Genomic DNA, 27470 nt, shown 5'->3' on the forward strand with positions numbered 1-27470 from the left:
CATGGCCACCTGGCTGCCGGGTGGGCGACCCATTCCGGGGACCCGAGGATGCCAGCGCCCGCCCTCCAGGAGGCCTGTGCCCACCCTCTGGGTCAGCTAGTGGCCGGGTCTGGACGGCAGGTGGTGACCACAGGACATTGGCTGCTGCCAGGCTCAGGAGATCCAAGTGATCTTGATCCCTCCCCCCACTCCCCAGGCTGTGTGATGGAGCTTGCGTGCTGCCGCATCTGCGCTGGTGTCATCCTGGCTACGCTGGCATGAGGCTGAAGACGGAGGATCAAGGTCAGAGGCCAGGAAAGCCTGCGAGACTCCTCCCTCCAGGGAACCAGCGGGAAACCAGAAGTGCAGCCACGGCTCAACGTGGTAGAGCACAAAGAGCTCAGGCTCTGAGTTCAAGCCCGGGTCGTCCGTGCACACACGAGGTGGATGGATGCCATCAGCCCGAGCGCCCACCGGCTAGGGACAGGGATAAAATGTGGCCTTGCACACAGAGGGGGAAAGCCCACCTCCCCACTGCCACCAGACACGTGTGGAAAAACTCCTGCATCAGATAGTAAATTTGGAAAACAAGTGTTCCCTGAAGCCAAGCGCGATGGCTCACGCCTGTGATCCTAACTACTCAGGAGGCAGCGAGCTGAGGATCGTGGTTCAAAGCCAGCCTGGGCACTAAAGTCCATGAGACTTATCTCTCTTTACCCGAAAACCAGCGGTCTCACAGTGGCTCCAGGGGTAGGGTGGTCGCCTTGAGCTGAAGAGCTCAGGGACAGCGCCCAGGTCCAGAGTTCAAGCCCCACAACTGTCAACAACAACAACAACAAATGTTCCCCTAGCTGGGGGTGGGTCGGGGCAGAGTGCTCGGTCAGTTGATTCAGGGCTTGTGGTAGAGGTGAGCAAAGTTGCTTTAGGATCGAGCATGGCGACACTGGCACTTGGGAGATGGAGGCAAGAGGCCCAGGAATTCGAGGCCCACAAAATGGTCCACAACATGAGACTGTCTTCAACAACAGCCCGAGGAAGCCGGGCTCGGGTGGCTTATGCCCTCGATCCTCGCCTCTCAAGAGTCTGAGATCTGGAGAAGGAAGCATCTAAGCCCTACCTGCCAAAGCAGAAAAGTCTACAAGATTTGCTCATGTCCTACCAACCGGCCAAATGCTGGGCCGAAGGCCTGACTCAGGGGTAAAGCACCAAAAGAAGTGGTTTTGAGTTGCTGGGTGCAAGACCAGGGACACGGCCTGAGCCCGGTATCCAGGAGCCCCTGGGCTCCATGTGAATTAATTTTTCAGCCGGGCGCTCCTGGCACGCATCTGTGATCCCAGCTACTCAGAAGGCTGCGGTCTGAGCAGAAAGATCCCTGCAGAACGCTCATCTCCAGGGGCCAGGAGTTTGGCCTAGTGGTAGAGTGCTCGCCTAGCACGGATGAATTCCCTGGTTCAATTCCTTGGTACCACATACCCAGAAAGGGCCAGAAGTGGTGCTGTGGCTCCAGTGTAGGAGCTCTAGCCTCGAGAAGGCCCAAGGACAGCGCTCAGCCCCACAACTGAACAAAAAGCAAACTGGTTTTAAGTGGTTAAAGCTAACGGCTCCAGAGGACAGAGCGGTGCCCGGTGTTGGGGTGTCGAGGCACCCCTCCCTGCTGTAGTCTTGTCTGTTCTTCTGCAGTTTGGTTATGGTACCCAAGATCTGTGTCCCTGTGTGTGGCATGCAAACTTGAACTCTTCCCCCACCTTTCTTGCTCAGAACTGGCCCTCTGCCATTTGAACCACGCCTCCAATCCAGATTTATGCTGGTTAATTGAGAAAGGAGTCTTGCAACCTTTTCCTGCCCAGGCTAGCCTTGAACCTGAGCTCTGCAGGCCTCAGCTTCCTGAGTAGTTCAGCCGTGTTAGTGTTTTGCCGTTGAGTTTCTTGAGTTTTTCCATTGTCTGGTTCTGTGTTTTGACGAGGTTTCCCTCTGGAGCCCGGGCTGGACTAGAACTCGTTTGCAGAGCGCAGAGCTTACGGGCATGCCTCGTCTGGCTTTCTCTCGGGCTGGCAGGAGATTCTGTGGATGTCGGGGGCCGGGGGGGCCCAGCTGCTCCCAGCCTCTCCACACTCTCTGCATCTCGGGGTCTGGCATGGCTGGGGGCTCTGGGCCCCCAATGGAAGGTCGTGTAAAATGGCCAGCAGCTTGTCAGCAACGCCTGACTCGAGCCAGAGCTGGGGGGTGCTGGGGGGCAGAGGGGAAAGCGAGCACGCCTGAACCTCCTGCGCTCAGGAGGCTGCGGCTGAGCGTCGTGATGGAAGCCAGCCCTGGGGAAAGGCCGTGAGACTCCTATCTGCCCCGTTGCACCAGAAAACCCAGGAGCCTGCCCGGGCCCAGGGTTCAAGGCCAGGACCGCTCCCCTGCCCCGAGTAACAGAACCAGGCCAAGGAAGAGCTTCACAGAGGGTGGCGGGCTGGCTGGCACCGGGGTCCCTCCAAGCCAAGGGCGCCGATGAGCTCTGTTGGGGTTCGGGGTTCCTCCGGAGGTAGAGGCCGGCCCGGCTGAGTTCTTAGAGGAGAGAAAGCAGGAGCTAGGAAGTGGGGTGGTGGAAGGGAGACCCCAGCGTCACTGTGCGGTCCCTCAGCTCTGGTGAGGGACGGAAAGGCCAGGCAGGCATCTGTACCACCTACCATGGTGGTGGCCTCTAAGTGGGGTGATGGGGTCGGGTCCGATGGAAGGGGACCTGTGGCTGGCTGGCTGCCTGCTGGAGACGCACAAAGGTCCTGGGGTAGGATGGGGTGAGGAAGCTGGCTGGGTTGATTGGCGGTCTTTGCCAGTGTCTTGGGGTTTTGGAGAAGGCACAGCAGGGCATGCTGGGGGGGACATTGTGCTGGGGGACAGTGTGAGGGAGCCATGCTGGAGGGTCTTCCCAGCGGGGCCATGTGCAAGTTGCTGGCCAGGCTGATGTTGCTAGACTTGGAGTCCCCCTCTGGACAAGTGGGGTGCCACCGCTGAAGTGCCCAGGGAGACTGAGGCAGACATGGAGCCGCCGGGGATGGAGGGCCGGCTGACCCCACCCTGCAGCCTGGCTCCACTGCACCCCAGGATTCCCTGATGGGGAAGGAGGGGCCCGGGGCCTCCCGGGTCCCTGCTCTGTGGCGCCAGCCAGCTGGCTTCTAATTAGCTACAGGATGGCAAGAGACAGGAAACGGGGGGCCAGGGCAGTGCCTGGAAGCCTGCCCAGCCCAGAGGCTGCAGGCCGGGGACACCAGGTCCCTCGCCCGGAGGGGACAGAGATCTTGATAGGAAACCCAGGGGATGCTGGGTGCAGGGCAGTGCCTGGCAGCCACGGTGCCCTAAGGAGGTTCGCAGGTCTCAGGCCCTGTGTGAACAGCCCTGTGCCCGAGGGAGGCCTTGGCTGTCGGTAAGCTGCAAGGGGATGGCTCGGGTGCCCTCTCCTGGGGGGGGTCCCAGCCCTGCTTCACCCCTTCTTCTCTCCGCAGGCTGTTGGGCCAGGCCGCGGTGGCCGCCTGGTGATGCGGGGCCAGGCGCCCTGCCCAGGCCACTGAGAGCCCCCCACGCGCCCCCGGCCGCCGCCATGGCCCGCCTGGCCGCTGTGCTCTGGAGCTTGTGTGTCACCGCCGTGCTGGTCACCTCCGCCACCCAAGGTAGGCGCCCGTGGCTGGGGGCTCCCCGATCCCTCCCCTCCCCCCTCCATCCTCCAGGCCCAGGTGACAGGGACCATCTGCCAGTGCCCACGGGACAGGACGGGACGGGCAGACCTTCCTGGGGGCCGATTTCCGCCCCGCCCTCGCCCTCCCTCTCTCTGATTACATCTCAGACAGAAGTCTCCCTGGGAGGAAGGCTTAATTAAAGCATGCCCGCTGACGTTTATTTAAAAACAACTAATTACCCGCCCGGCCCTGCACCCGCCACACGGCCACAATTAGCGCCCCGGCCGCCGCCACCACCCACCCGGCCATTACTCCATTACTGTCCTCACGCCTGGCCTGGGCGCCGGCCCTGCACCCCGAGGCCCTCTGCCTGCCTGCCTTGCCCTTTGCAAAGCCACAGAAGCGGAGGGTGGATGTCCGTGGCAGGAGGGGGGGGGCACAGCGTTCACCGGTGCCCCAGGACCTTGGCACTGCTCCATGCACTCAGCCAGCAGTCTTGGCTCACCACTGCCCAAGTTCTCAGCCACCCCACTTCTTCTGCCCCTGAGCCTCAGCTGGGCTGGGAGGGGCGTCTCCATCCCCAGTCTCCTGTGAGGCAGCCCTCCGCCCCCGGCCTCCCTCCCTCCTTCCCTCCCTCCTGCCCGCCCGCCCGGCGACACTAAAATTAGACTAGGAAGCAGATGGTGTGAGAGCGGCTCATGTAAAACTTTCTCCCAACTGGGGATCGGCTCACCCCAAAAAACCCCAGGGGGGCCCCCCCGCCGCCACAGCCCCTAAGAGGGCTCAGCCTGCATCCCAGGGGCTGCCAGAAAGGCCTGCCCGGCTCACCCCCCAAGTGACAGGGCACCTCGCCATCACCCACCACAGCCTACACAGCCGACTGGGCCCTGGGTTCAAGTCCCCTCTGTGTTTGCCATGGGGCCTGCCTGTGGGCTCGGGGACCCGCTGTCCTCAGGAGACCAGAGCAGGGTGACAGGGGCCGTGGTTTGGGGGTATATGGAGCTGGGTTCCCGAGTCTCAGACACGGTACAATACTGATTCCCTAGCTAAGCCTGTCCCCAAGCTGCCCGCTTGACTCGGTGACCCAGGAACGTGTCCTGTCCCTGACGTGCCCCTCCTCATCACTTTCGCCTTTAATCCCAGCTACTCAGGAGGCTGAAATCTCACTCTCACAGTTTGAAGCCAGCCCGAGCAGGGAAGTCTGTGAGACCCCTGTCTCTTGTTAACCACTGAAAAGCTAATGGCTCGCGTGGTAGAGTGCCATCCTTGAGAGACAGAAAAGCTCAAGGACTGCACCCAGGCCCCAGTTTCAAGCCCTAGCAGGCCTCTTTGGGCCAGGGGTCCCCATTTCCCGGGTTAGGAAACCGAGGTCCGGGGAGGCAACACTGGGGCTTAAACTTAAGTAGTTGCTGGGGTGGGGCTCAACAAAGGTCTGCTCCACATCCCCCCAGCACAGTGGAAATACGAGCCACGTGTGGTGGCTCACACCTGTAATTCCAGCACTCGAGATGCTAGAGTCACACGAGACCCTGGTTCTAGTGGTAGAGTGCCTGCCTGAGTTCAAACTCCAGTGCCACCAGAGAAATGGTACACCTGAGATCCTGGCTACTCGGGAGGCTGAGATCTGAGGATCCAGTTCAAAGCCAGCCCTGGCACAGAAGGTCTGTGAGACTCTTTCATTAACCACCAACAGACCAGAGGTGATGCTGCAGTAGGTTGGTAACCTTGAGTTGAAGAGCTCAGGGACAGTGCTCATGCCCAGAGTTCAAGACCCATGACTGACCAAAAAGAAAAGAAAAGTAGTCTTTGTTAGTCACACCCTGTCTTGCCTCAGACTAAAAAAGAAAGAAAAAGAAACAGGTTGGGCGCTGGTGGCTGTAATCTTAGCTACCCAGGAGGCCGAGCTCTAAGGACCACAGTTCAAAGCCAGCCCCAGGAAGGAAAGCCCATGAGACTCTCACACCAATGAGCCACCAAAAAAGTGGAATGTGGCTCCAGAGGTAGAGCAAAAGAAGCTGAGGGACAGCGCCCAGGCGTGAGTTCAAGCCCCAGGACGGACAGAAAGACCCATGACTGGGGGGGCGGGCGGGGCGAGCCTGGGGCCTTGGGGCCACCTTCCTGTCCACACAGTGAGGTCCAGAGATGTCCGTTTTGCAGCTGGGGTAAAGTGAGGCTGGCACAGCCATCTGGGCCCGGTGGGTGGAGTCCCCCCTGCAGCCCCCGGCTGACGCCCCGCCCCCCACAGGCCTGAGCCGGGCGGGGCTCCCGTTCGGGTTGATGCGCCGGGAGCTGGCGTGCGAGGGCTACCCCATCGAGCTGCGGTGCCCGGGCAGCGACGTGATCATGGTGGAGAACGCCAACTACGGGCGCACGGACGACAAGATCTGCGACGCCGACCCTTTCCAGATGGAGAACGTGCAGTGCTACCTGCCCGACGCCTTCAAGATCATGTCACAGAGGTGAGTGGCCAGCCGGGGTCTGGCACAGACTCCGGGCATCTGGGCACGCGTGCACCATCACTAGCAGCCTTGGGGAGGGGGGGGGCTGGGCCCCTCCCTCCTCCAGCTTCGCCCTGTACCCCTGGCCACGCCCACACCCACGTCATTGGCTCACAGCCCTAGAGGAATCCGGGATATAGAATCTCCAGCTGAGGTCTGGAGTCTGGCCTAGTGGTTAAAGTGCTCGCCTAGCATGCATGAAGACCCGGGTTCGATGCCTCGGTACCACATACATAGAAAAAAGCCAGGGTGGTGCTGAGGCTCAAGTGGTAGAGCTCTAGCCTTGAGAAAGTCCAAGGACAGTGCTCAGGCCCTGAGCTCAAGGCCCAGGACTGGCAAAAAAAAAGAATCTCTAGCTGAAATAACAATGATTTTTTGGGGGGGAGGTGGGGACCGTCCTGGGGCTTGAACTCGGGATCTGGGCACTGTCCTTGGACACATTTTGCTCAAGGCTACCACTCTGCCACTTGTGCCACAGCAGCACTCCTGGCTTGTTCTGAGTATGTGGTAGTAGAAAATGGAATCCAGGGCTTCACGAATGCTTGGCGAGCACTCTACCACCAGGCTCTACACTCCCAGCCCTGCAGTTTTTTTGTCCCTGAACTTGGTTTGTTCAAGGCCAGCACACAATCGCTTGAACCACAATAGCACTTCCCAGCTTTCTCTGTTTATGTAGTATCAAACGCAGGACTTCGTGCACTTTACCACTGAGTCGTAGTCACAGTCTCCAGCCACTGCCGCTCCTGGTCCTAGAGCTTCAACTCGGGGCCTGGTCGCTGTCCCTGAGCCCACTTGCTGGAAATAGCTTGCTTGCTTGCTTTTTCTTTGCCAGTCCTGGGCTTGAATTCAGAGCCTGAGCACTGTCTTTGGCTTTCTCAAGGCTAGAGCTCTACCCCTTGAGCCTCAGCACCACTTCCAGTGTTCTGGTGGTTCATTAGAGCTGAGAATCTCATGGACTTTCCTGCCTGGACTGGCTTTGAACCGTGATGCTCTTGAGTAGCTGGATTACAGACGTGAGCCACTAGCACCTGGCTTTATTTTTTTTTTTAATGTATAATTGTGTAATCTTTCAGATTCCAACATACATTCATTCATTTTGCTCCTTCCTATTAGAAAGTCACTTAAGTTGTGCTCTGAAAGGAACGTGGCTGTGTGTGTACCAGGCACACTTCTATACATACCGGTGTGGCTAAAGTGCTGGCAGCAGAATTGTCAGCTCCATTAGATGCGGGGAGGCCCCGCCCTGCTGTTACCCCCAGTGTGTCAGGTCATCTGCAGCTCTCCCCACCTGGCCCCGGGTTGGTTCTGCCTTCACTGACTGTAGACAGGACCAAAAGGAAGTCCACGCCCTCTGTTAGGAGCCGCGGAGTGCTTCCTGCACACGGCCGGGGCAGGCCCCGCGGCCCTGGCCTGTAGGCCTGGGCAGCAAGGACTCCTGCTTTAGCCGCATGAGCCAGAGCTGACTTGGGAAGTTGACAGTGACTTAGGGTTCCACAGGAAACGGGGCCTCTTTCTAGCTGCAGACGGGCCCTGCGCAGGAAGAAAGGTGGCGTGTGTCCACGTGGAGGGCCACTGAACCGTTCATGGGTGGCACATTGGGAAAGATGCCACGTCATGTGTGCGGCTCCACGTGGCACACACAGGGACAGACCCTGGAGATGACACAGATGCGGACTGGCCCTTGGGGGGCGGGGTGTGCCTCCGCCTTCCCAGCCCTGAAAAGGAGGAAGAGCCCAAGTGAGGGAGCAAGCAGGCAGGAAACACCAGGCCATGCCCACCAAGGTCCCGGCTTGGCCTCTCGTTGCCGGCCCCTCCGTCCTTGGAGTGACCCCTCCCCGAGGCTGCGTCCCCCGGGCTGGATCTGCCTTTCCCTAGCTCTGGTCGCTCTTCTGCCTGCAGGTGTAACAACCGAACCCAGTGTGTGGTGGTGGCGGGCTCGGATGCCTTTCCTGACCCCTGTCCGGGGACCTACAAGTACCTGGAGGTGCAGTACGACTGTGTGCCCTACAGTGAGTCACCTCGTTCCTCATGCCGACTTGGGCCCTCCCCTGCCCAGCAAGTGAGGAGGGGACTCCCGCCCTGCACGTCACACACACACACACACACACAGGGCCTAGAATAAGGCTGCCAGTGGGCCTGGCCCTGCCTCCCACACTCTGCCTCCTGCTTGCACACTCTCCCTCCTGAATGCCCCTTCCACCCTCTCACTCACTCACTCACTCACTCATTCTCTTTCTCATTTGACTCCCTCTCCTTGCTCTTGCCCTCCCTATCCCACTGGTGACTCTTCCACAACATGGAAGCTGGACCCTGTACCCCTAGAGAGGCCAGCTGTCCTCTGAGGCCGCCTATTGGCAGAGCTGGTGCAAAGGGATGGGGTGTCTTTGACGGATTCCCATCTCCTGGTTAGTTGAACCATTTCTACTGTAGCATTTCCTGTCTGCAAAGGAAGTGTCGCCATATTGGATTGAGTGACAGACACCCCCCCCCCCCCACACACACACAAGTAGCCTGAGGAGTAGTCTGGGGAGCTGGGAGCCATCTTGGTCTTGGCTAAGGGGAACAAACACACACAGGTCTCTCCCCTTCAGTACCAGCCTTCAGTATCACCCTTCTCTCCATCCCACCCCGTCCCCCATCACCCTCCTTTTTTTGTTGGTTGTGGAGCTTGGACTCTGGGCCTGGGCGCTGTCCCTGAGCTCTTCAGCTCAAGGCTACTACCCTACCCCTGAGCCACAGCACCACTTCTGGTTTTCTAGTGATTAATTGGAGATAAGAGTGCCCGGGCTGGCTTTGAACCTTGATCCTCAGATCTCAGCCTCCTGAGTAGCTAGGACTGCAGGCCACCACGCCTGGCACCCCCGTCACCCCTTCTTTCTCCTCCTCTACCTGGCTTTATATAGCCAACCTGAGGTTGGGCCTCCGATCTGAGGGGGGAGGCAGGGACACCAGCGTGTCTGACACTCCCCTTCCCCTCCCCTCCCACTCCACCCTTGCCCATCGCCCAATCTTTGCTTTCTCCTCGCAGGTGACCCCAGGATGCTGAGGAAACAGGATGGCTCGCGTGCTTCTGTAACTTTCTCCTTTTAGTGTCTGCCCTTTCCTTTCAGTGCCCGAGGCCTCCAGCCACCCAAGGGGACACTGGCCTGCTCTCCGGAGCTTCCCCCCTGCACTGGGGACAGCTGGGGGTGGAGGGGGGAATGAGAGGAGGTCGGGATACCCCCACGGCTCCAGCAGGCTCTTGAGATGTTTGGCTCTGAAGTCTGGGGCAGGTGACTTCATTGCTGAGCCCAGGCGTTGATGGGGAGGGGGGTCACCCCATTGGCAGTTTAGAGGGTCGAGTGTTAGTGCCCTGCAGAGGCTTCCACTCCCCTGACCCCAGCGCCCACCCTGTGCCAGGTTTGCCATGGACTTTGCCTTGCCTGCCCCACCCAACTAATGGCACTCACCCAGATAAGGAGGGGCCAGAGGAAAGACTGCCTGCTTCTGCTAGGCAGTAAGCCATGTGGCTTCACTTCTCAGAGCCTCAGTTTCTCCAGCTGTAGACAGGCTTCTCCAAGCCTGCAGGCAGCGTGTCCAGCGCCCCTGGGCCTTGGTTGCTTGGTGTCACGGCTTTTGTTTTGAGTTCTCATTACTTCTTACTAATTGCTATTATTGCTGCAGTAATCAAAATAAAAATAGCAGTGGGCTGTGAGCGCAGGGAACTTTCCCTAGTCAGGTAGAGCCCAGCCAGGCAGCTCTGATGTCAAGGCCAGGAAGAAAGAAAGGCCATGGGCCTCGAGCTGCATTCTAGATGGACTCTGGAATCTGGGTTCCAGGGCGGAACCCACAGAGACCCAGAGGGCTCTGGGGATGGAAAGTGGCCCATAGTCTAATGGGAAAGCCAGCGTGAGCCCTTCTGGAGACAGGACAGACAGGACAGACAGACAGACAGACACACACACACAGAATGCCATGAGAGGCCTGCAAAACCCATGGGCTCTGCTGAGCAAGCTCCTGACCCCACCATGGGGAGTTAGAACCACAAGTAGATGAGAAGACAGAGAAGGGGGTTGCTCCCCTGCCGTTCCCCCCCATTTCCTGAGAATTGTCTCCCTGGCAGGCCCTGGGCAAGGTGGGGGGCAGGAGCTCGCCTGGGGTCAGGGGAAGTAGTCTCGGCAGAAGTGAGGCCCCCGGTTTTGGAAGCCAGGATGATTCTGGTGAGGGTAGTTGGGGGGGGCCGGGGCTCCTGAGGGGAGGGCACTGTGTCCAGGGGACCTCCCCCCCCAGGCGCGGGACTAACATTAGATTTGTTTTGCAGCCGAGCTGGGTCTAACTGCTCCCTTTCTCCCCAGGTGCTGCCCGCATGTGGTGCCATGGGCTGGGCTGCGGGCAGCGTGAAGCTGGGGCTCGGGGTCCTGGGAGGGCTTGCCCCTTGGGGGAGGAGTGTGGGGGGTGCCCTCCACCTGCTGTCCTGTCCGGTCTGTGTCCCCTCCCCTGGTTCTCTGTCCCCCTACCCTGGCCGCTTGGAGGCCTCTGTCCTACTGTCTGCCCCGCCACCCTCTGTCTGCGTTTCCGGGGTGGTGAGGTCCCTGGGGACCACAGCTGGACTGTGGTGGGGCCCTCCCCCAGGGGAAGGGGTTCTGTCTGTGCTTGTGGCGGGAGGGGCGCCCAGGCCCCCCAGAATGCTCTGAACCCCTTCCCTGGGCCGAGTTGTCGCACGAGGGCGGCGGGCAGGTGGGAGCAGGGCCTTGGTGTCCTCCATTCCCAGCTCCCCTCCACCAGTGCTCACCCCCAGCCGGGCTTCTCCCAGGGACGCCCACACCTGCCTGCACCCTGACCCACGTCTCTCCCCACCCATGTGTCCCTTCCATGCGTCTGTCTCCCTGTCCCCCAGAGGAGGGGCCTCGGGATGGGCGGGGGGCTGGACTGCTGTCGCAGAAGGGGTTGGGGACGCAGGTGCCAGGAAGGCCAGGCAGAGGAGGGGGCGTTGTGACCAGAAAAACAAGGAACGAAAGCAACTTAATCTTTTTTTTTTTCTCTTTTTTTTTTTCTTGCACATTTTTGTTTTCAATTTGTTTTCTCTCTCTCTTCCTGATGCTTAAGTAGAAGTGGAGCAGAAAGGTAAACGCACTGTTACCAATGCTAATCCCTAACTCACACTTTGTCCTCCCTGCCCCTACTCATGTGCCCTCTCCCGCCCCTGCCCGCCCGCCCCGCCAGAGAGACCCTGCCCGCCTGCCCGCCCGCCCGTCTCGGGCACCTCCAGACTTCCCAGGAAGCCTCTCCTCTCTCTTCCTCCCCCCCCTTCTCTCCCTGTTCTCTTCCTTCTCTCCCCCTCCATCTTTCTATCTCTGGTCTCTCTCTCCTCCCTCTGCCTCCACACCTCTTGTACTGGGTTTGGCTCTGGGTTGGGGGGGCTTTGTTTTCCCTTTTGGGGAGCAGATTTCCTCTCTCTCTCTCTCTCTCTCTCTCTCTTTCTCCCTCTTTCTTCCTCCCTCTCTCTCTCCCACCCTTCCCCCCTCCCTCTCTCTCTCCCTCTCTCTCTCCTCTCGGGCTCCTGGTGTCTTAAGTTCTTCTGGTTTGGCGTTTCCAAGGCCCAGAGCCGCGTGGAGGAGCGTGGAGAGCCCGCGCCCTGCCCACCCCACACCCCTGATGAGCTGGGGCCCCGCCCTGGGTGGGGAGGGCGGGTGGGGCTCTGGGGGCTGGGAGGGGGGTTACGGCCACGCTTGCGAAGCTGCAGTCAGGGTTTCTTCTGGGCTGTTGTGGTTAGAGGACCAGGGAGGGGGGAGTGGGGGCACACATGGACTCTGGGGTCCTCCACGGCCCCCCGGAATCTCTGGTGGGGGTGGGGGTGTCTCCAGCGCCTTTTCTTCCCCAGGAAGTCTGGTAACTGACAGGAAGAAGCAGTCCTGGGGAAGAAACCACCCCGGGGTCCCTTTTGCCTTGAGATTGTGGGGGGCTGTGGAGTGTCCCGGAGTGTGGGGTCCATCTGAGCTGCACCCCTCCCTGTCCCAGGCCACAGAGCCCCCCCCCAAAAGTCTGCCCAGGCACCAGTCACTCTTCTTGCAGGCCGTGGTTTCACTGCAGCACTGGACCTGCGGGGGGCTGGGTGCTGGGCCCCTGTGCAGAAGACCCTCCCTCGTCTCCCCCTTCCCCAGGTGACCTCTAACTGCTTTTCCTCCCTGCACCCTCTGACCAGCTCCTGCTGAGACACCCCCCACATACACACATACAACACAGGCCGCCGCGTGGGTTGGGGGAGCACAGGCCCCCTCCCAGGGCCCCCCAGCTCAGTTGGGAGGGGTCTGGCTCCGGCCTCCCTCTGTGCCCTAGGCACCTTCTTACAAAAAGCTGCTGGCTGCTTTCGGCCTGGGGTCCCCCCCCACGCAGGGATGAGTGGGACAGGGCTGTGGAGGGGGGGGTGGCTGGCTCCTGCCCAAACCCTGCTCCCCGCGGGGCCGCACCCGCACCAAAGTCACCGTCTCCTGTGGGCTGTCCCCCCAAGCTCCCCCTTCCCGTGGGGCCAGCTGCTTTGGTGCCCGGCCAAGCACGAGCAGAGAATTCACACAGATCCTGCGCCAGCCCTGGCCTGCCTGTGGGTTCTGCCGTGGGAGGAGCGAGCACTCGAGAGCGAGCACTTGAGAGCGAGCGAGGCCCACTCGTGGCCCTCGGGGAGGAGGAGGGGCCTGGCCACGCCGTGCCCCTGGCAGGAAGGGGTAGCTAGGAGCAGGGGGCGCGGGCAGGCCAGCGGCGTCAACGAGATGCAGTCGAGGTTTTCCTCTTTTCAGGGAATGGGGGGGTGGGGCGGGGCCCCCCACCTTTCTGACACCAGCGCTGCCTTGGTCCCTCCTCCCGAGCCGGGGATGGTCACAGGTAAATCGGGGTCCGGGCAGGGAGGTGGCGGGGGGCTTGGCTGGGCGGGCTGGGTCTTTATCCTAGCACCTGGTTCCCTCCCTTGCCCCCTCCGAGCTGGACCTGCCCCCCCCCCAAGGGACCCTCAGTCGGGGGCCCGGGCCACGGAGTGAATTCTCTGCTCACCTCTCTCCTCCGCCAGCATTAACCCTTTCTTCCCAGGTGCTCCAGCTGCCTCCCTGGGAGCCAGGACATCGGACCCCTGCCCAGTCTCTCTTCCCTCCATGCAGCTCTCTCCCCTCCCTCTCCCATTGGCCCCGGGGGGGGGGGAGGGGCCCTGAGAGACCCCGCTGGCTGGCGAGCCCTGGGGGCTGTCCCGGAACACTGCCGTGTGTGGGTACTGGGCCAGGGTCTGGGGAGAGTTGATGCCCCAGGCCTCCCCCGCCCTGCATTAAAACAGGGCACCCCAGACACCTGTGTGGGGGGTGGAGGTGCGGGCACGCTGGTCAGGAGGTGGCACAGGACGTGGCTCTACCTTGCAGTTTCTGTAGGAGGAAGACAGTGACTTGTCACCAAAGTCTGTTCTGATGTGCTCGGTGGACGATGGGACCCGAGACCCTCGTTCTTCCGTAGGGCAGAGGAGGCCGAAGGGCCTGGAGGCCCCCCCTCCCCCCAGCAGCCAGGCACCCGCACTAACCCTGCTCTTGATGGCCTGCAGGGTGGACAGCTCCAGGGAGAGGGGCAGCCGGGCGGGCGGAGGGGGGGATCCCAGCCCAGAGCCCCCCCTCCTATCACCAGCCCTACCAAGCAACCGTGACTGCAGCAGCAGCAGCAGGAGGGGACGGCGGGGCCCCCGCCCCGTCACCCACTCCTCTCCCTCCCTCTCTCTCTCCCTCTCTCTCTCTCTCTGCGCCCCCGCCCAGTCTTCGTGTGCCCGGGCACGCTGCAGAAGGTGCTGGAGCCCACGTCCACGCACGAGTCGGAGCACCAGTCGGGCGCCTGGTGCAAGGACCCGCTGCAGGCGGGCGACCGCATCTACGTGATGCCCTGGATCCCCTACCGCACGGACACGCTCACCGAGTACGCGTCGTGGGACGACTACGTGGCCGCGCGCCACACCACCACCTACCGCCTGCCCAACCGCGTGGACGGCACGGGCTTCGTGGTGTACGACGGCGCCGTCTTCTACAACAAGGAGCGCACGCGCAACATCGTCAAGTACGACCTGCGCACGCGCATCAAGAGCGGCGAGACGGTCATCGCCACGGCCAACTACCACGACACGTCGCCCTACCGCTGGGGCGGCAAGACGGACATCGACCTGGCAGTGGACGAGAGCGGCCTGTGGGTCATCTACGCCACCGAGGGCAACAACGGGCGGCTGGTGGTGAGCCAGCTGAACCCGTACACGCTGCGCTTCGAGGGCACGTGGGAGACGGGCTACGACAAGCGCTCGGCCTCCAACGCCTTCATGGTGTGCGGCGTGCTCTACGTGCTGCGCTCCGTGTACGTGGACGACGACAGCGAGGCGGCCGGCAACCGCGTGGACTACGCCTTCAACACGCACGCCGGCCGCGAGGAGCCCGTGGGCCTGGCCTTCCCCAACCCCTACCAGTTCGTGTCCTCCGTGGACTACAACCCCCGCGACAACCAGCTCTACGTGTGGAACAACTACTTCGTGGTGCGCTACGGCCTGGAGTTCGGGCCCCCGGACCCCAGCGCGGGTGAGGACGGGCGCGGCCGGGCGCGGCCGGGCGCGGGGATCGGGGGCGGGGAGGCCCGATCCGGGACCCCGGGGCGCCTGGTGACCCCTCCCCACCCGTCTGGCTCCCTTCCAGGCCCGGCCACCTCCCCGCCCCTCAGCACCACCACCACGGCGCGGCCCACGCCCCTCACCAGCACGGCCTCGCCCGCCGCCACCACCCCCCTCCGCCGGGCGCCCCTCACCACGCACCCCGTGGGCGCCATCAACCAGCTGGGACCCGACCTGCCCGCGGCCACGGCCCCAGCCCCCAGCACCCGGCGGCCCCCTGCCCCCAACCTGCACGTGTCCCCCGAGCTCTTCTGCGAACCCCGGGAGGTGCGGAGGGTCCAGTGGCCGGCCACGCAGCAGGGCATGCTGGTGGAGCGGCCCTGCCCCAAGGGAACTCGCGGTGAGTGCAGAGGCCTGGGGATGGGGGGCGTGGGAGGGGGCACCACGGGGGCCCACGCGGACACCGGGGCGTCGTGGCCTGGTCCCGAGTCCAGGGGACGCGAGGGGTGTGCCGTCCCTCACCCCTTTCTTGTCTGACCTGCGATGTGCCTGTCCGTCCACATCCCCTTCACCTCTCCCCTCCTCTCCCCTTCCCGCCTCTCCTTTGCCCCCCTCCTCTGTCCATTTAGGAATTGCCTCGTTCCAGTGTCTGCCAACCTTGGGGCTCTGGAACCCCCGAGGCCCCGACCTCAGCAACTGCACTTCTCCCTGGGTCAACCAGGTGGCTCAGAAGGTACCCACCCCCCTCCCCACTGCTCCGCCAGGCAGGCCCCTGACTCAGGCTAGGGCTGGCTGGGGAGGGGAGGGGGGGGAATGCAGGCCAGTGGGATGCTGGGGGGGGAAGGGGGGGCAGGCTGGCCCCTGACAGCCCCAGCTCCCTTCCTGCCCGCCGCACACAGATTAAGAGTGGGGAGAATGCGGCCAACATCGCGAGCGAGCTGGCGCGGCACACTCGGGGCTCCATCTACGCCGGGGACGTGTCGTCCTCCGTGAAGCTGCTGGAGCAGCTGCTGGACATTCTGGACGCCCAGCTCCAGGCCCTGCGGCCCATCGAGCGCGAGTCAGCCGGCAAAAACTACAACAAGGTGGGCGTGGCCCCTCCCAGCAGCACCACCCATTTGGGGGTTCCGGGGGCACTGATTTCCTGACCAGGGCTGCCTAGGGCCTAGGTTTGGGGGTCCAGTGTCCAGAGGTACAGCCTGACACCCCGTCCCATCTCTAGATGCACAAGCGAGAGAGAACCTGCAAGGATTACATCAAGGTGAGGCGTGAGTGTGGCTCTGCATCCGGAGGGTGGGCAGGCGTGGAGGGGACACAGCCCAGCCCACATCCCCCTCCCATGTGGCTGGCTCACCGGGCCCCACCCAACCCGCGCAGGCCGTGGTGGAGACAGTGGATAATCTGCTCCGGCCCGAGGCGCTGGAGTCCTGGAAGGACATGAACACCACGGAGCAGGTGCACACGGCCACCATGCTGCTGGACGTGCTGGAGGAGGGGGCCTTCCTGCTGGCTGACAACGTCCGGGAGCCCGCCCGCTTCCTGGCGGCCAAGCAGAATGTGGGTGAGTGCCGGCTCCTCGTGGAACCCTAGCCCCGGGTGCCAGGCCCCGCCCTGGGTAGAGCCACAGCTCATGGCGTGTGTCCTGCCACCTTGGCCCGCAGTCCTGGAGGTCACCGTCCTGAACACGGAGGGCCAGGTGCAGGAGCTGGTGTTCCCCCAGGAGTACCCCAGCGAGAACTCCATCCAGCTGTCGGCCAACACCATCAAGCAGAACAGCCGCAATGGTCAGTGCCCTGTGTGCCCTGCCAGGCTGAACTGAGCCTGGACCCCCACCCGGATGCATGCCCAGACACCCCCCCACACACACACACCCAGAGCCCCACAGAGCACAGGGGGAGGAAGAGGTGGAGGAGGGCAGAGCCGATGCCCCCACGTCCTGGCCCCTGTGGGAAGGGCTCTGCGCTCTCTTGCCTGGGCTGTGGCTGGGATTGGTGGTCCCGGTGCCCGAGGCTGCTGGCCACGTCTCATGGTGCCCACGGCCCTCCCCAGGCGTGGTCAAAGTGGTCTTCATCCTCTACAACAACCTGGGCCTCTTCCTGTCCACGGAGAACGCCACGGTGAAGCTGGCAGGAGACGCGGGTTCGGGGGGTGCGGGGGGCGCCTCGCTGGTGGTGAACTCGCAGGTGATCGCTGCGTCCATCAACAAGGAGTCCAGCCGCGTCTTCCTCATGGACCCCGTCATCTTCACCGTGGCCCACCTGGAGGTGAGCACACAGCAGCCTGGCCCCTCGGTCCCCACGCAGTCCCGCTCACCCCGCGTGGGGGGGGGCCTCCCGTCCTCCCGTCCTGACCCGTGCTGCCACCGCCTGGCAGGCCAAGAACCACTTCAACGCCAACTGCTCCTTCTGGAACTACTCGGAGCGCTCCATGCTGGGCTACTGGTCGACGCAGGGCTGCCGTCTGGTGGAGTCCAACAAGACGCACACCACGTGTGCCTGCAGCCACCTCACCAACTTCGCAGTGCTCATGGCGCACCGGGAGATCGTAAGCCGGCCAGGGCCAGGCCTGCCGCTGCCCTGCTTTGCATGGCGGCCTAGGGCACAGCATGGGGGGCGGCGGGCCACGTGCAAGTGTGTCTGTCTGGTCTCCTCTGGCTTCTGCCCACCCACGGCGCCGAGAAGCCAGCTGGTTGGTGTCACTGTGGTCATCTCTCCTTGCGGGAGCTACGCGTAGCCCGTGGCCTTGCTTCGGCTCCCAGTCTCTGAGCATGCGCCCTGCGTCTCGGTTGCTGAGCATGCGCCCTGCTCCTGGCCTTGTCCAGGGCAGGCTCTGAGCACACGCCCTCCTCCACATCCCCAGTACCAGGGCCGCATCAATGAGCTGCTGCTGTCGGTCATCACCTGGGTGGGCATCGTGATCTCGCTGGTCTGCCTGGCCATCTGCATCTCCACCTTCTGCTTCCTGCGGGGCCTGCAGACAGACCGCAACACCATCCACAAGAACCTGTGCATCAACCTGTTCTTGGCCGAGCTGCTCTTCCTGGTGGGGATAGACAAGACGCAGTACGAGGTGGGCCAGGGCCGGGAGGGGCACGGCAGGGTGGAGTGGGTGGAGAGGGCGCCCGTCCCGCCACGGCCCCTCACCTTCCCTCCCCGTACCCACAGATTGCCTGCCCCATCTTCGCGGGCCTGCTGCACTACTTCTTCCTGGCCGCCTTCTCCTGGCTGTGCCTGGAGGGCGTGCACCTCTACCTGTTGCTGGTGGAGGTGTTCGAGAGCGAGTACTCCCGCACCAAGTACTACTACCTGGGCGGCTACTGCTTCCCCGCCCTGGTGGTGGGCATCGCTGCCGCCATCGACTACCGCAGCTACGGCACCGAGAAGGCGTGAGTGTCCCCGCTGCCTCCCAGGGGGTTCCGTGGCTCCCGTCAGGCTGGGCTCCTCCCAGGGCCAGAGGGAAGGGGCCCCGGCTCCTCCCCAACCTCTCCTGTGTCCACAGCTGCTGGCTCCGGGTTGACAATTACTTTATCTGGAGCTTCATCGGGCCCGTCTCCTTCGTCATTGTGGTGAGTTGGAAGGGCTAACCTTGGCCTTCCACACACACACACACACACACACACACACACCCCTACCCTCGCAAGCCTGCCATGGAGGTGTCACTCAGCACTGGTGCACACAGCATGAGGCTGCAGTGCCCTAGAGCCTGGGCACAGAGGGCAGCTCCCGACCTGCAGGCGCAGGCGCAGAGGGCCACTCTTGACCCGTGGGGCAGGGTGTACGAGCGCAGCTTCCTGGCCCAGGACACTCAGCCCACCCCGCCCTGCCCTGCCCAGGTGAACCTGGTGTTCCTGATGGTGACGCTGCACAAGATGATCCGCAGCTCGTCCGTGCTCAAGCCAGACTCCAGTCGCCTGGACAACATTAAGTGAGGCCCCTCCCCCCTCCCCTCCCCCTTCCCGGAATGCAGTTCTGGGAGCGTGGCTAGTGGTCCAGTGTTGGCCTGGCATGCACAAAGCCCTGGCTGTGATTCCTCAGCACCACATACAGAGAAAGCCGGAAGTGGTGCTGTGGCTCAGGTGGTAGAGTGCTGGCCTTGAACAAAAGAAGCTCAGGGACAGTGTCCAGGTCCTGAGTTCAAGCCTTAGGACTAAACAAAAAGAGGGAGGATAGGAAAGCATACTGATAGCACATCCAACCTGTGGTTTGGGGCTGTGACTGCAGTGGGGGAAGCTAAGTTCAAATCCTGAGTCCACTTAAGGACAGTAGAAAGAAAAGTGGCCACCAGCCACAGCTCTGTGCTCTGCAGTGCAGCAAGTGTGCCACCAGCGCCCCCAGAGGCCGCCGCAGCCACGTGGGCTTCCCACACCAGGCCGGGGCCCTTCCAGAAGCCCTGCAGAGCTGTGTTGTGGGCCTGGGTGGATTCTGGTAGGCTTGGTCCGGGGCTGACCTGTGTCCCCCTCCCTCAGGTCCTGGGCCCTGGGGGCCATTGCACTGCTCTTCTTGCTGGGTCTCACGTGGGCCTTTGGCCTCCTCTTCATCAACAAGGAGTCCGTGGTTATGGCATATCTGTTCACCACCTTCAACGCCTTCCAGGGGGTCTTCATCTTCGTTTTCCACTGCGCCTTGCAGAAGAAGGTACGGGATGGCAGAGGAGAGGGGCAGTGCCTGCTTTGCCGGGTGCGGTCTGTGCCCAGTGGGAGGCAGGCACGGGCTGTCAGGGCCGGGGCAAGCGGGATGGGCGCCGGGCCTGGAGCGCCCTGGGTTGGGGGGCTGGGAGTCAGGGGCCCTGCCACTGAGGAACCGCAGGGCGCCCCGTGGAATGCTTCCCGTGGGAGTAGTTCCGGAAAGAGCTTCGAAGGTCGTAAGGATGGAAAGGCCCCTTTTAAGGCACTGTGTTCAAAGTGTGGATCTTAACCACCCGGGAAGAAGGCGAGAGTGCTGCGGGGAGAGGCGGCGCGCGGGGCGGCGGGCAGTACTGGGCATGCGCGGTGGGGTTGCACGCCGCCCGGCCACGGGCCCTTGGCCTCCCCTGCGCTGTGGGGCTCCGCTGACCAGCCCGGGGTGTCTGGTCACACGCGCGCGCACGCCTGTCCCGCAGGTGCACAAGGAGTACAGCAAGTGCCTGCGCCACTCGTACTGCTGCATCCGCTCCCCGCCGGGGGGCGCGCACGGCTCCCTCAAGACCTCGGCCATGCGCAGCAACACTCGCTACTACACGGGGACCCAGGTGCGGGGTGGGGGCGGGGCCCGGGGCGGGGCTTGCGGGGCCCGGGGGCGGGGCCCGGGGCGGGGCTTGCAGGGCTCGGGGGCGGGGCCCGGGGCGGGGCCCGGGGCGGGGCTTGTGGCTCGGGGCGGGGCTCGAGGCCCCCTCTCACCTGGCCGTGTCCCCCAGAGCCGGATCCGGAGGATGTGGAACGACACGGTGAGGAAGCAGACCGAGTCCTCCTTCATGGCCGGCGACATCAACAGCACCCCCACCCTGAACCGAGGTGAGCCGCCGCCCTGTGCCCGGCCCCCGGCCGCCGCTGGCCCGGCCCGCCGCGTGACCTGCCCCCCCTCGGCAGGTACCATGGGGAACCACCTCCTGACCAACCCCGTGCTGCAGCCCCGCGGGGGCACCAGCCCCTACAACACGCTCATCGCCGAGTCGGTGGGCTTCAACCCCTCCTCGCCCCCCGTCTTCAACTCCCCAGGTGAGGCGGGGGGGCCTGGGCGGCAGGGGCGGCCGGGGCGGGCGTTGCCCCAGGCCAGGCCCTCTCTTTAAGCTCCTTCTCGATTTCTCTCCTCGCCGCACCGCAGGGAGCTACCGGGAGCCCAGTAAGTCACCGTGCGGGGCGGGGGACGGGGGGGGGGAACGGGGGTCTCCCCGGGGGCGCGGGAGCCCCGCCCGGCCCCCCTGACCCCGCGCCTCCCCGCAGAACACCCCCTGGGCGCGCGGGAGGCGTGCGGCATGGACACGCTGCCGCTCAACGGCAACTTCAACAACAGCTACTCGCTGCGCAGCGGCGACTTCCCCGCGGGGGACGCGGGCCCCGAGGCCCGCGGCCGCAACCTGGCCGACGCGGCCGCCTTCGAGAAGATGATCATCTCCGAGCTGGTGCACAACAACCTGCGGGGCGCGGGCGCCAAGGGCCCCCCGCCGCCCGAGCCGCCCGCGCCGCCGGGGCCCGGGGCCGGCGAGGACGAGGCCGGCGGGCCCGCGGGCGCCGACCGCGCCGAGATCGAACTGCTGTACAAGGCGCTGGAGGAGCCGCTGCTGCTGCCGCGCGCGCAGTCGGTGCTGTACCAGAGCGACCTGGACGAGTCCGAGAGCTGCGCCGCCGACGACGGCGCCGCCGGCCGGCCGCTAGCCTCCCCGCCCGGCCGGGACTCGCTCTACGCCAGCGGGGCCAACCTGCGGGACTCGCCCTCCTACCCGGACAGCAGCCCCGACGGGCCCAGCGAGGCCCTGCCCCCGCCGCCGCCCGCGCCGCCCGGCCCCCCGGAAATCTACTACACCTCGCGCCCGCCGGCCCTGGTGGCCCGGAACCCCCTGCAGGGCTACTACCAGGTGCGGAGGCCCAGCCACGAGGGCTACCTGGCGGCGCCGGGCCTCGAGGGGCCAGGCCCCGATGGCGACGGCCAGATGCAGCTGGTCACCAGCCTCTGAGGGACCTCGCGGACCAGGGGCCGCTGGGGGGAGCCCTGGGCGTGGCCGTGGCTGGTGGCCCCTCAGTCCCCCCCAGGGCCCGGCCGCGGGCTCACACAGGGTCTCCACCAGCCACCTGCACCAGCTCGATTCCGGGGAGGGCAGTGAGGAGGCCCCAGCCCTCCTTCCCGGGGGGGGGGCGGGGGGGGGGGGCAGGAGGGAGGGAGGCAGGCCCATGCCGCCCTCGCCCCGAGCCTGCCTCCAACGCCCTGGGCACGGAGGGGGCCCCCACGAGGTCCAGCCTGGCCTCCCGCGCCTCTCCCGGTGGGCAGGACAGACCGACGGGCCCCCTCCCCCTGCACCCCACTCCCTGTCCCCCCCTCCCTGCGACCAGAGCCTCTGGCCCTGGCAGTGGTGGCTGGCATTTTCAAGGTGGAACTTTCCGCAAGCTCCTTCCCCTCGCTATGGGTCCCCGCCCCCCAGCCAGCCGGCCCCCCCCAGCCCCCAGAGTGCACCCAATGACCCCCTGCCTTGGGGCGACTCCTGATGAAGCACAACTCCCCACAGGACCCCCAGCCCCACAGGGCGGCCGTGGCTGGGCGTGTCCAGTGCTGTGGGCCCGGCTGTCTGGGGAGCAGATTGTGGGTCTAGGTCTCCCTGGGGGTGGGTCCTGGGCATGGATCTTTCCCTAGGGAACCTCTTAACTCCCCCCCCCCATCGCTGTAAATATTTCAACAAAATGGAAAAGAAAAAAAGACAAAAAAAAAAAAAGAAAATCTCATCACTTGAAGCCACCAGGCGCCTGTGGCCCAGGCCAGCCCGGACTTTGTGGGGAGCAGAACGGAGCAGGAGGCCGCGGCCCCACAGCCAGGACTTCTCCGGGGGTGTCTGTGCGCCTGGGGCCCGCAGGGGCGCAGCTTTGACACTCCAGGGACAGCAACGGAATCTCACCAACAGCGAATCCAAGAACCGGGCGCCCATCCGTCCGTCACCTCCTCCCCTGCTCTGCCACCCGCATCCGTCAGCCCCCTGGGACGCGTACCTCACTGCCTGCCCCAGGACCAGGGCCGCCTCCCCTCTGCTCCCCCCTGGCCCGGGGAGACACCCTCACACCCAAAGAGGCTCTTGCCAAGACCGGCTGCGCTGCCCCTGCGCGTGCACCCCGCTGGAGGTCGGCAGGGCGGGGTCCCCTGCCCTGTCCCCCCTGCCGTGGAGCCGCACAGCTGGAGCAGGCCTGGGCGGTCCCCCAGCCCCTCTCCGTCCTCAGGCTCCCCACTTCTCCCAGCCGTTCGGGGTAGCACAGCCCTCATCGCCATTTCCCAGAGGAGCCCCCGCCCCCGACCTCCGTGTCCCTCCTCCCTCTAATCACAAGTGCCATGAGTTTCCAAACATCTCCGGGTCTCAGCCTGCTGCTGCCGTGAACTTTGGGTTTGGGGGGAGGAGGCCTCTAGGAAGGAGGGGGACCCTTTTTTTTTGCTGCTAGAAAGCCCCTCCCTGGTGCTGGGGAGCTGGGGCTAGCTTGTCCCCACTGGTTAGGGGAGAAGGGGTCAGACCAAAGAGGGTGGTTTGGTCCCAGATGGGGAGCAGGCGGGGTGACCCCATCTCTGGCGAGTTCGGGGAGGGGGAAGAGTCTTGGCCCAATGTCATCACAAGACCCTGGGGAGGTTGAAGGCTAGCCAGGCAGAGGGAGCAGAGGGGTCTGGTCACCGGCGGAGGTGGGGGTCTCCCTACCCAGCCCCCCCCCCGCCCCCCGTCTCTCCACACAGTGACAATCAGGGGAGAGAGGTGCAGGGGGCCTCGGGGCTGCCGGCCGCGCCCCCTGGCGGGGCTGGACACCACCACAGGCCAGCGAGGAGCTGCCCCAGCGGGGTGTCCCCGCCCCAACCAGACCTGGTGCCTTGATGCCCCCGCCCCAGGTGGGGCGGACAGACAAGGGTCTTGGTTTCTCCCCCGCGCCCTCCGCGGGCTCCTGGAATCATTTGCTCCTAAATCTCGTCTGTTCTTTCTCCCGCATTCTTTTCTGTTGGGGTCTCCCTCCCCGCCCTGCGTCTTTCTTGCTGTCTCCCCCCCCCCACCCTCTTTCTACTCATCCTCAATCTCTGTCCATTCGGGCCTCCCCGCCCCCCACCCCCCCCACCCCTCTTTGGTCTCCTTTTCGATATGCCAAACCAATTTTGGGTCGAGTGCATTTAACGAGAACAAAACAAAAGGCTCATAACGAACGTTTCAGAAAAAAACAAAAAGTTTAAAAAAAATTGTTGAGTCAAAAAAAGTCAAACAATAAAGAAATTAAGATTTCTTGGAATGACAAGTGGCCATTGTTTCACCGCGTGGGTGGGGTAGCGCCCCAAAGCTCTGCTTCCCTCCTGGGGACAGAGACCTGGCCTCTGCCACATTTTCCCAGAAGCCCTGCCCGCAGGGCCGGGCCTGACCCCAGGCTGCAGTGATGGGTGCACTGACAGCATCTAGCGCAGGCCCCATTGACTTCAGCCCCCAAACTTCTTCCCTCGTCAGCTCCAAACTCCTGCCATGTGTCTACCCTGGGAGAAGCAAGGCCAAGATCACCACAGGCCTACAGAAACCAAAGCTCCATGACTTGACACTCCCTTGCAGCCACCTCTGCCTGCCCCAGGACCTTGGCACTGTCTGGTCTTTGGAGTGCAGCCACTTGCTCTCCATGGCTCCCAACTTCCCCAACCCTGCCTGGCTCTGTCTGTGGAAGCTCCGGGCTGCAGGCCATTCTCTGCAGACTTCAGCGGTACCTCCAGGCCTGAATGTTGGGTCCATAGCAGAAGGGGCTCCCAGCGCCCCCGACAGTGTTGGACACACAATATCCCTCGGTAACCCTTGTGGGAGAGGTTGGCACCCATTGCAGGGGGGCTTGGGGTATAAAGGCCTCCTCTATAGCACACTGCAGGTTCGGTGAACACTCCAGGCCCTCCCCACTGCCTGCGTTGTCATAGCTAGGGCTGGCTAAGCAGAGGCTGGAGGAAGCCAGGTGGGTGAGGCCCTCCACAGCCCACTGGAGACGTCAAGTCTCCTGGCAACTCTGCAGTCCTAGGTACTGGCTGAGATCTGAGGATCATAGGTCAAGGTCAGCCTAAACTAGGGAAGTCCAAGAGCCTCTTATCTCCCAATTACTTTTAAAAATCAAAGCCAGGAGCTAGGGATGTGGCATAGTGGTAGAGTGCTTGGCTAGCAGGGGTTCAATTCCTCAGTACCACATAAAATAGAAAGGCCAGAAGTGATGCTGTGGCTCAATTGGTAGAGCAAAAGAAGCTCAGGGGCAGTGCCCGGGCTCTGAGTTCAAGCCCCGGGACCGGCACAAGCACATATACACAGAGTTTCAGTAATGACTAATGTTTATTTTCTTCCAACAGTGTGGTTTAAATGTTATTATTTTTTTTGTTGGTCCTGGGGCTTGAACTGGGCCTGGGCACTGTCCCTGAGCTCTTCAGCTCAAGGCTACGACCCTACCCTTGGAGCCACAAGACCACTTCTGGTTTTCTAGTGGCTAATTGGACATTAAGAGTCTCATGGACTTCTGTGCCTGGCTGGCTTTGAACTAGGATCCTCAGAGCTCAGCCTCCTGAGTAGCTGGGATGACAGGCGTGAGCCCCTGCACCTAGGCCTAGCGGGGCACCAGTGGCTCACGCCTGTCATCCCAGCTACTCAGGAGGCTGAGATCTGAGGATCCTAGTTCAAAGCCAGCCAGGCACAGAAGTCCATGAGATTCATATCTCCAATTACCCGCCAGGAAACCGGAAGTGACACTGTGGCTTAAAGTGGTAGAGTGCCAGCTCTGAGCAGAAAAGCTCAGGGTCAGTCCCCAGCCACTGAGTTCAATCCCCACAACCAACAACAAAAAAAGACCTGGGAGTTTGGCCTAGTGGTACAGTGCTTGCCTAGCACGCACAAAGACCATGGTACCGCATACATAGAAAAAGCCAGAAATGGTGCTGTCGAATGCCCAAGGATAGTGCTCAAGTCCCAGGACTGGGGGGGGGGGGGAAGCCTGGCGTGGTGGCTCAAGCCTGTAATCCTAGCTATTCAGAAGCCTGAGATGTGAGGATCAAGCTTCAAAGCCAGCCCAGGCATGGAAGTCCATGAAGCCCAGGTCCAGAGTTCAAGCCCCACGACCAACCAAAAAAAAAAAAAAAAAAAGGAAAAAGAAGTTCTAACAAAATGAGAGCTACAAACTTGGAATACTTACATGTTTAATTCAATGTGTCGAAAACATCTAGGTAACTTCACTGCTAAATTTCAGTCTTCTAAAATAAAATGAATGGTATTTGGAAGTAATTTAGAAATGACAATGTCCCAATAATTCCCAATTATGTTCAAAATTTCCAAGAAATTAAGCCAATTATAAACATGAATTTTCTTTCAGCCAAATAATTTTTTTGGCACTAGCACTGGCTTGGAGCTAGACTTCAAACCTGCTAGGCAAGCATTCACTGAATTATACCCTTTAGCATTTTTTGTTCTTTCCCAGTCCTGGGGCTTGGACTCAGAGCCTGAGTGCTGTCTCTGAGCCAATTTGTACTAGTGCTCTACCATTTACTTGAGCAACAAGCCACAGCGCCACTTCAGGCTTTTTGTTTTGTTTTGTTTTGGCCAGTCATGGGCTTGAGTTCAGGGCCTGAGCACTGTCCTTGGACTTTCTCAATGCTAGAGCTCTACCACTTGGGACTTAGCATCATTTCCGCCTTTTTTCTATGTATGTGGTACCGAGGAATCAACATGGGTCTTCATGCATGCTAGGCAAGCACTCTACCACTAGGCCAAACTCCTGGCCCCCTGTATTATTGAGAGAAATGTTGTATGGCAATGCCATTTTATTGATCATGGATTAAATATATTAACATTTGATTTTTTTTTTTTTTGGTGGGTCTTGTGGCTTGAAATCTCGGCCTGGGTGGGCGTTGTCCCTGAGCTCTTCAGCTCAAGGCTACCCCCCTATCCCTGAGTCACAACCCCGCTTCCCGCTTCCCCTATGCTAATGGTTAATTGGAGATAAGAGTCTCACAGACTTTCCTGCCTGGGTTGGCTTTGGACCTGGATCCTCAGATCTCAGCCTCCTGAGTAGCTAGGATGACAGGCGTGAGCCCACGGGCCCTGCTAAAATTTGATTTTTTAAACAGCTGGGCTATATATATATAATATATATACACATAATATATGTTATATATAATACATATAATATATATTTCAAATATTATTACTACAGGGCCAGGAGTTTGGCCTAGTGGTTAAAGTGCTTAGCATGCATGAAGACCCGGGTTCGATGCCTTGGTACCACATACATAGAAAAACATCTGGAAGTGGTGCTGAGGCTCAAGTGGTAGAGCTCTAGCCTTGAGAAAGTCCAAGGACAGTGATCAGGCCCTGAGCTCAAGTCCAGGACTGGCTTAAAAAAAGAAAAAATATATATATACACACACATACACATATATGTGTGTTATATATTATAATATATGATGTACATAATATACAATATATACTGTTCTATGATATACATTATATAATGTATACATTGTGTGTTTTATGTGTCTATTATATGGTTACAAACCGAGCAGTTCCGTGGCTTGAGTTCCACGGGCCGCGAGGTCCACGCGGGCGGGGTGGGGGAGGGGAGGGAAGTTCCCGCGGTCTGGCAGAGCCGGGACTCGAACACCCGCCCGGCCCAGTGACCCGGCACCCCTGGGGCTCAACCGTTACCAACCGTCACAACGGTCGCAGGCCCGACAGGGCCTCGCCAGCCAGGAGCCCCTCGCAGAAGCTTCCAGAAAAAAAAAAAACCTCACCTGCCCACAGGAAAATCCCCCCCCCACGCCCCGCCCGGGCCTCAACGCCGCTGCCCAACTCCCCACTTCCGCTTCCTTTCGGCCAATTGTAAGCCAAGCTTTTCCCTTCCTCTCGCCCTCCGTGCAACGTCATCCAATCACTTTGCAGAAACCTGCCCTATCCCCGCCCCACTCCTCCCTGTCAATCACTGAGAGCGCAAGCAAGAACCTTCTTCTTCTCTTCAGTGAGCGCCGTGCGCCACCGTTTGGCCGTTGACGGCGTTGCCCTCTGCCTGCTGCGTCTCCCGGAAAGGAGGCGTGAGAGGGGCGGGCCACA

General features: G+C 61.9%; 1 protein-coding gene across 8 annotated transcripts in view; it reads left to right on the forward strand.

Moving 5' to 3' along the window:
- The window catches only part of Adgrl1 (adhesion G protein-coupled receptor L1), a 28987-nt gene extending 7538 nt beyond the window's left edge, over positions 1 to 21449 (forward strand). The window contains exons 2-24 of one of the 8 annotated variants that reach the window (XM_090335863.1): positions 3465 to 3629; positions 5881 to 6094; positions 8033 to 8142; positions 11222 to 11236; positions 13891 to 14691; positions 14806 to 15120; positions 15350 to 15453; positions 15620 to 15805; positions 15943 to 15981; positions 16098 to 16281; positions 16382 to 16504; positions 16770 to 16984; positions 17094 to 17264; positions 17580 to 17789; positions 17885 to 18105; positions 18219 to 18285; positions 18553 to 18644; positions 19186 to 19354; positions 19818 to 19946; positions 20112 to 20208; positions 20284 to 20412; positions 20519 to 20536; positions 20638 to 21449. In XM_090335863.1, the coding sequence (XP_090191989.1) occupies positions 3560 to 3629; positions 5881 to 6094; positions 8033 to 8142; positions 11222 to 11236; positions 13891 to 14691; positions 14806 to 15120; positions 15350 to 15453; positions 15620 to 15805; positions 15943 to 15981; positions 16098 to 16281; positions 16382 to 16504; positions 16770 to 16984; positions 17094 to 17264; positions 17580 to 17789; positions 17885 to 18105; positions 18219 to 18285; positions 18553 to 18644; positions 19186 to 19354; positions 19818 to 19946; positions 20112 to 20208; positions 20284 to 20412; positions 20519 to 20536; positions 20638 to 21368 (4410 nt within the window). In that variant the 5' untranslated portion in view covers positions 3465 to 3559 and the 3' untranslated portion in view covers positions 21369 to 21449. Of the gene's footprint in view, positions 1 to 3464; positions 3630 to 5880; positions 6095 to 8032; positions 8143 to 11221; positions 11237 to 12494; positions 12989 to 13890; positions 15121 to 15349; positions 15454 to 15619; positions 15806 to 15942; positions 15982 to 16097; positions 16282 to 16381; positions 16505 to 16769; positions 16985 to 17093; positions 17265 to 17579; positions 17790 to 17884; positions 18106 to 18218; positions 18286 to 18552; positions 18645 to 19185; positions 19355 to 19817; positions 20209 to 20283; positions 20413 to 20518; positions 20537 to 20637 lie in introns of those variants that run through there. The other 7 variants (XM_090335834.1, XM_090335826.1, XM_090335873.1 and 4 more) reach the window with 7 other exon arrangements.
- Positions 21450 to 27470: the final 6021 nt, after the last annotated feature.

This window comes from Megascapheus bottae, chromosome 1 (genome assembly GCF_031878675.1).
Source record: "Megascapheus bottae isolate mThoBot1 chromosome 1, mThoBot2.hap1, whole genome shotgun sequence".
Classification (NCBI taxonomy): domain Eukaryota; kingdom Metazoa; phylum Chordata; class Mammalia; order Rodentia; family Geomyidae; genus Megascapheus; species Megascapheus bottae.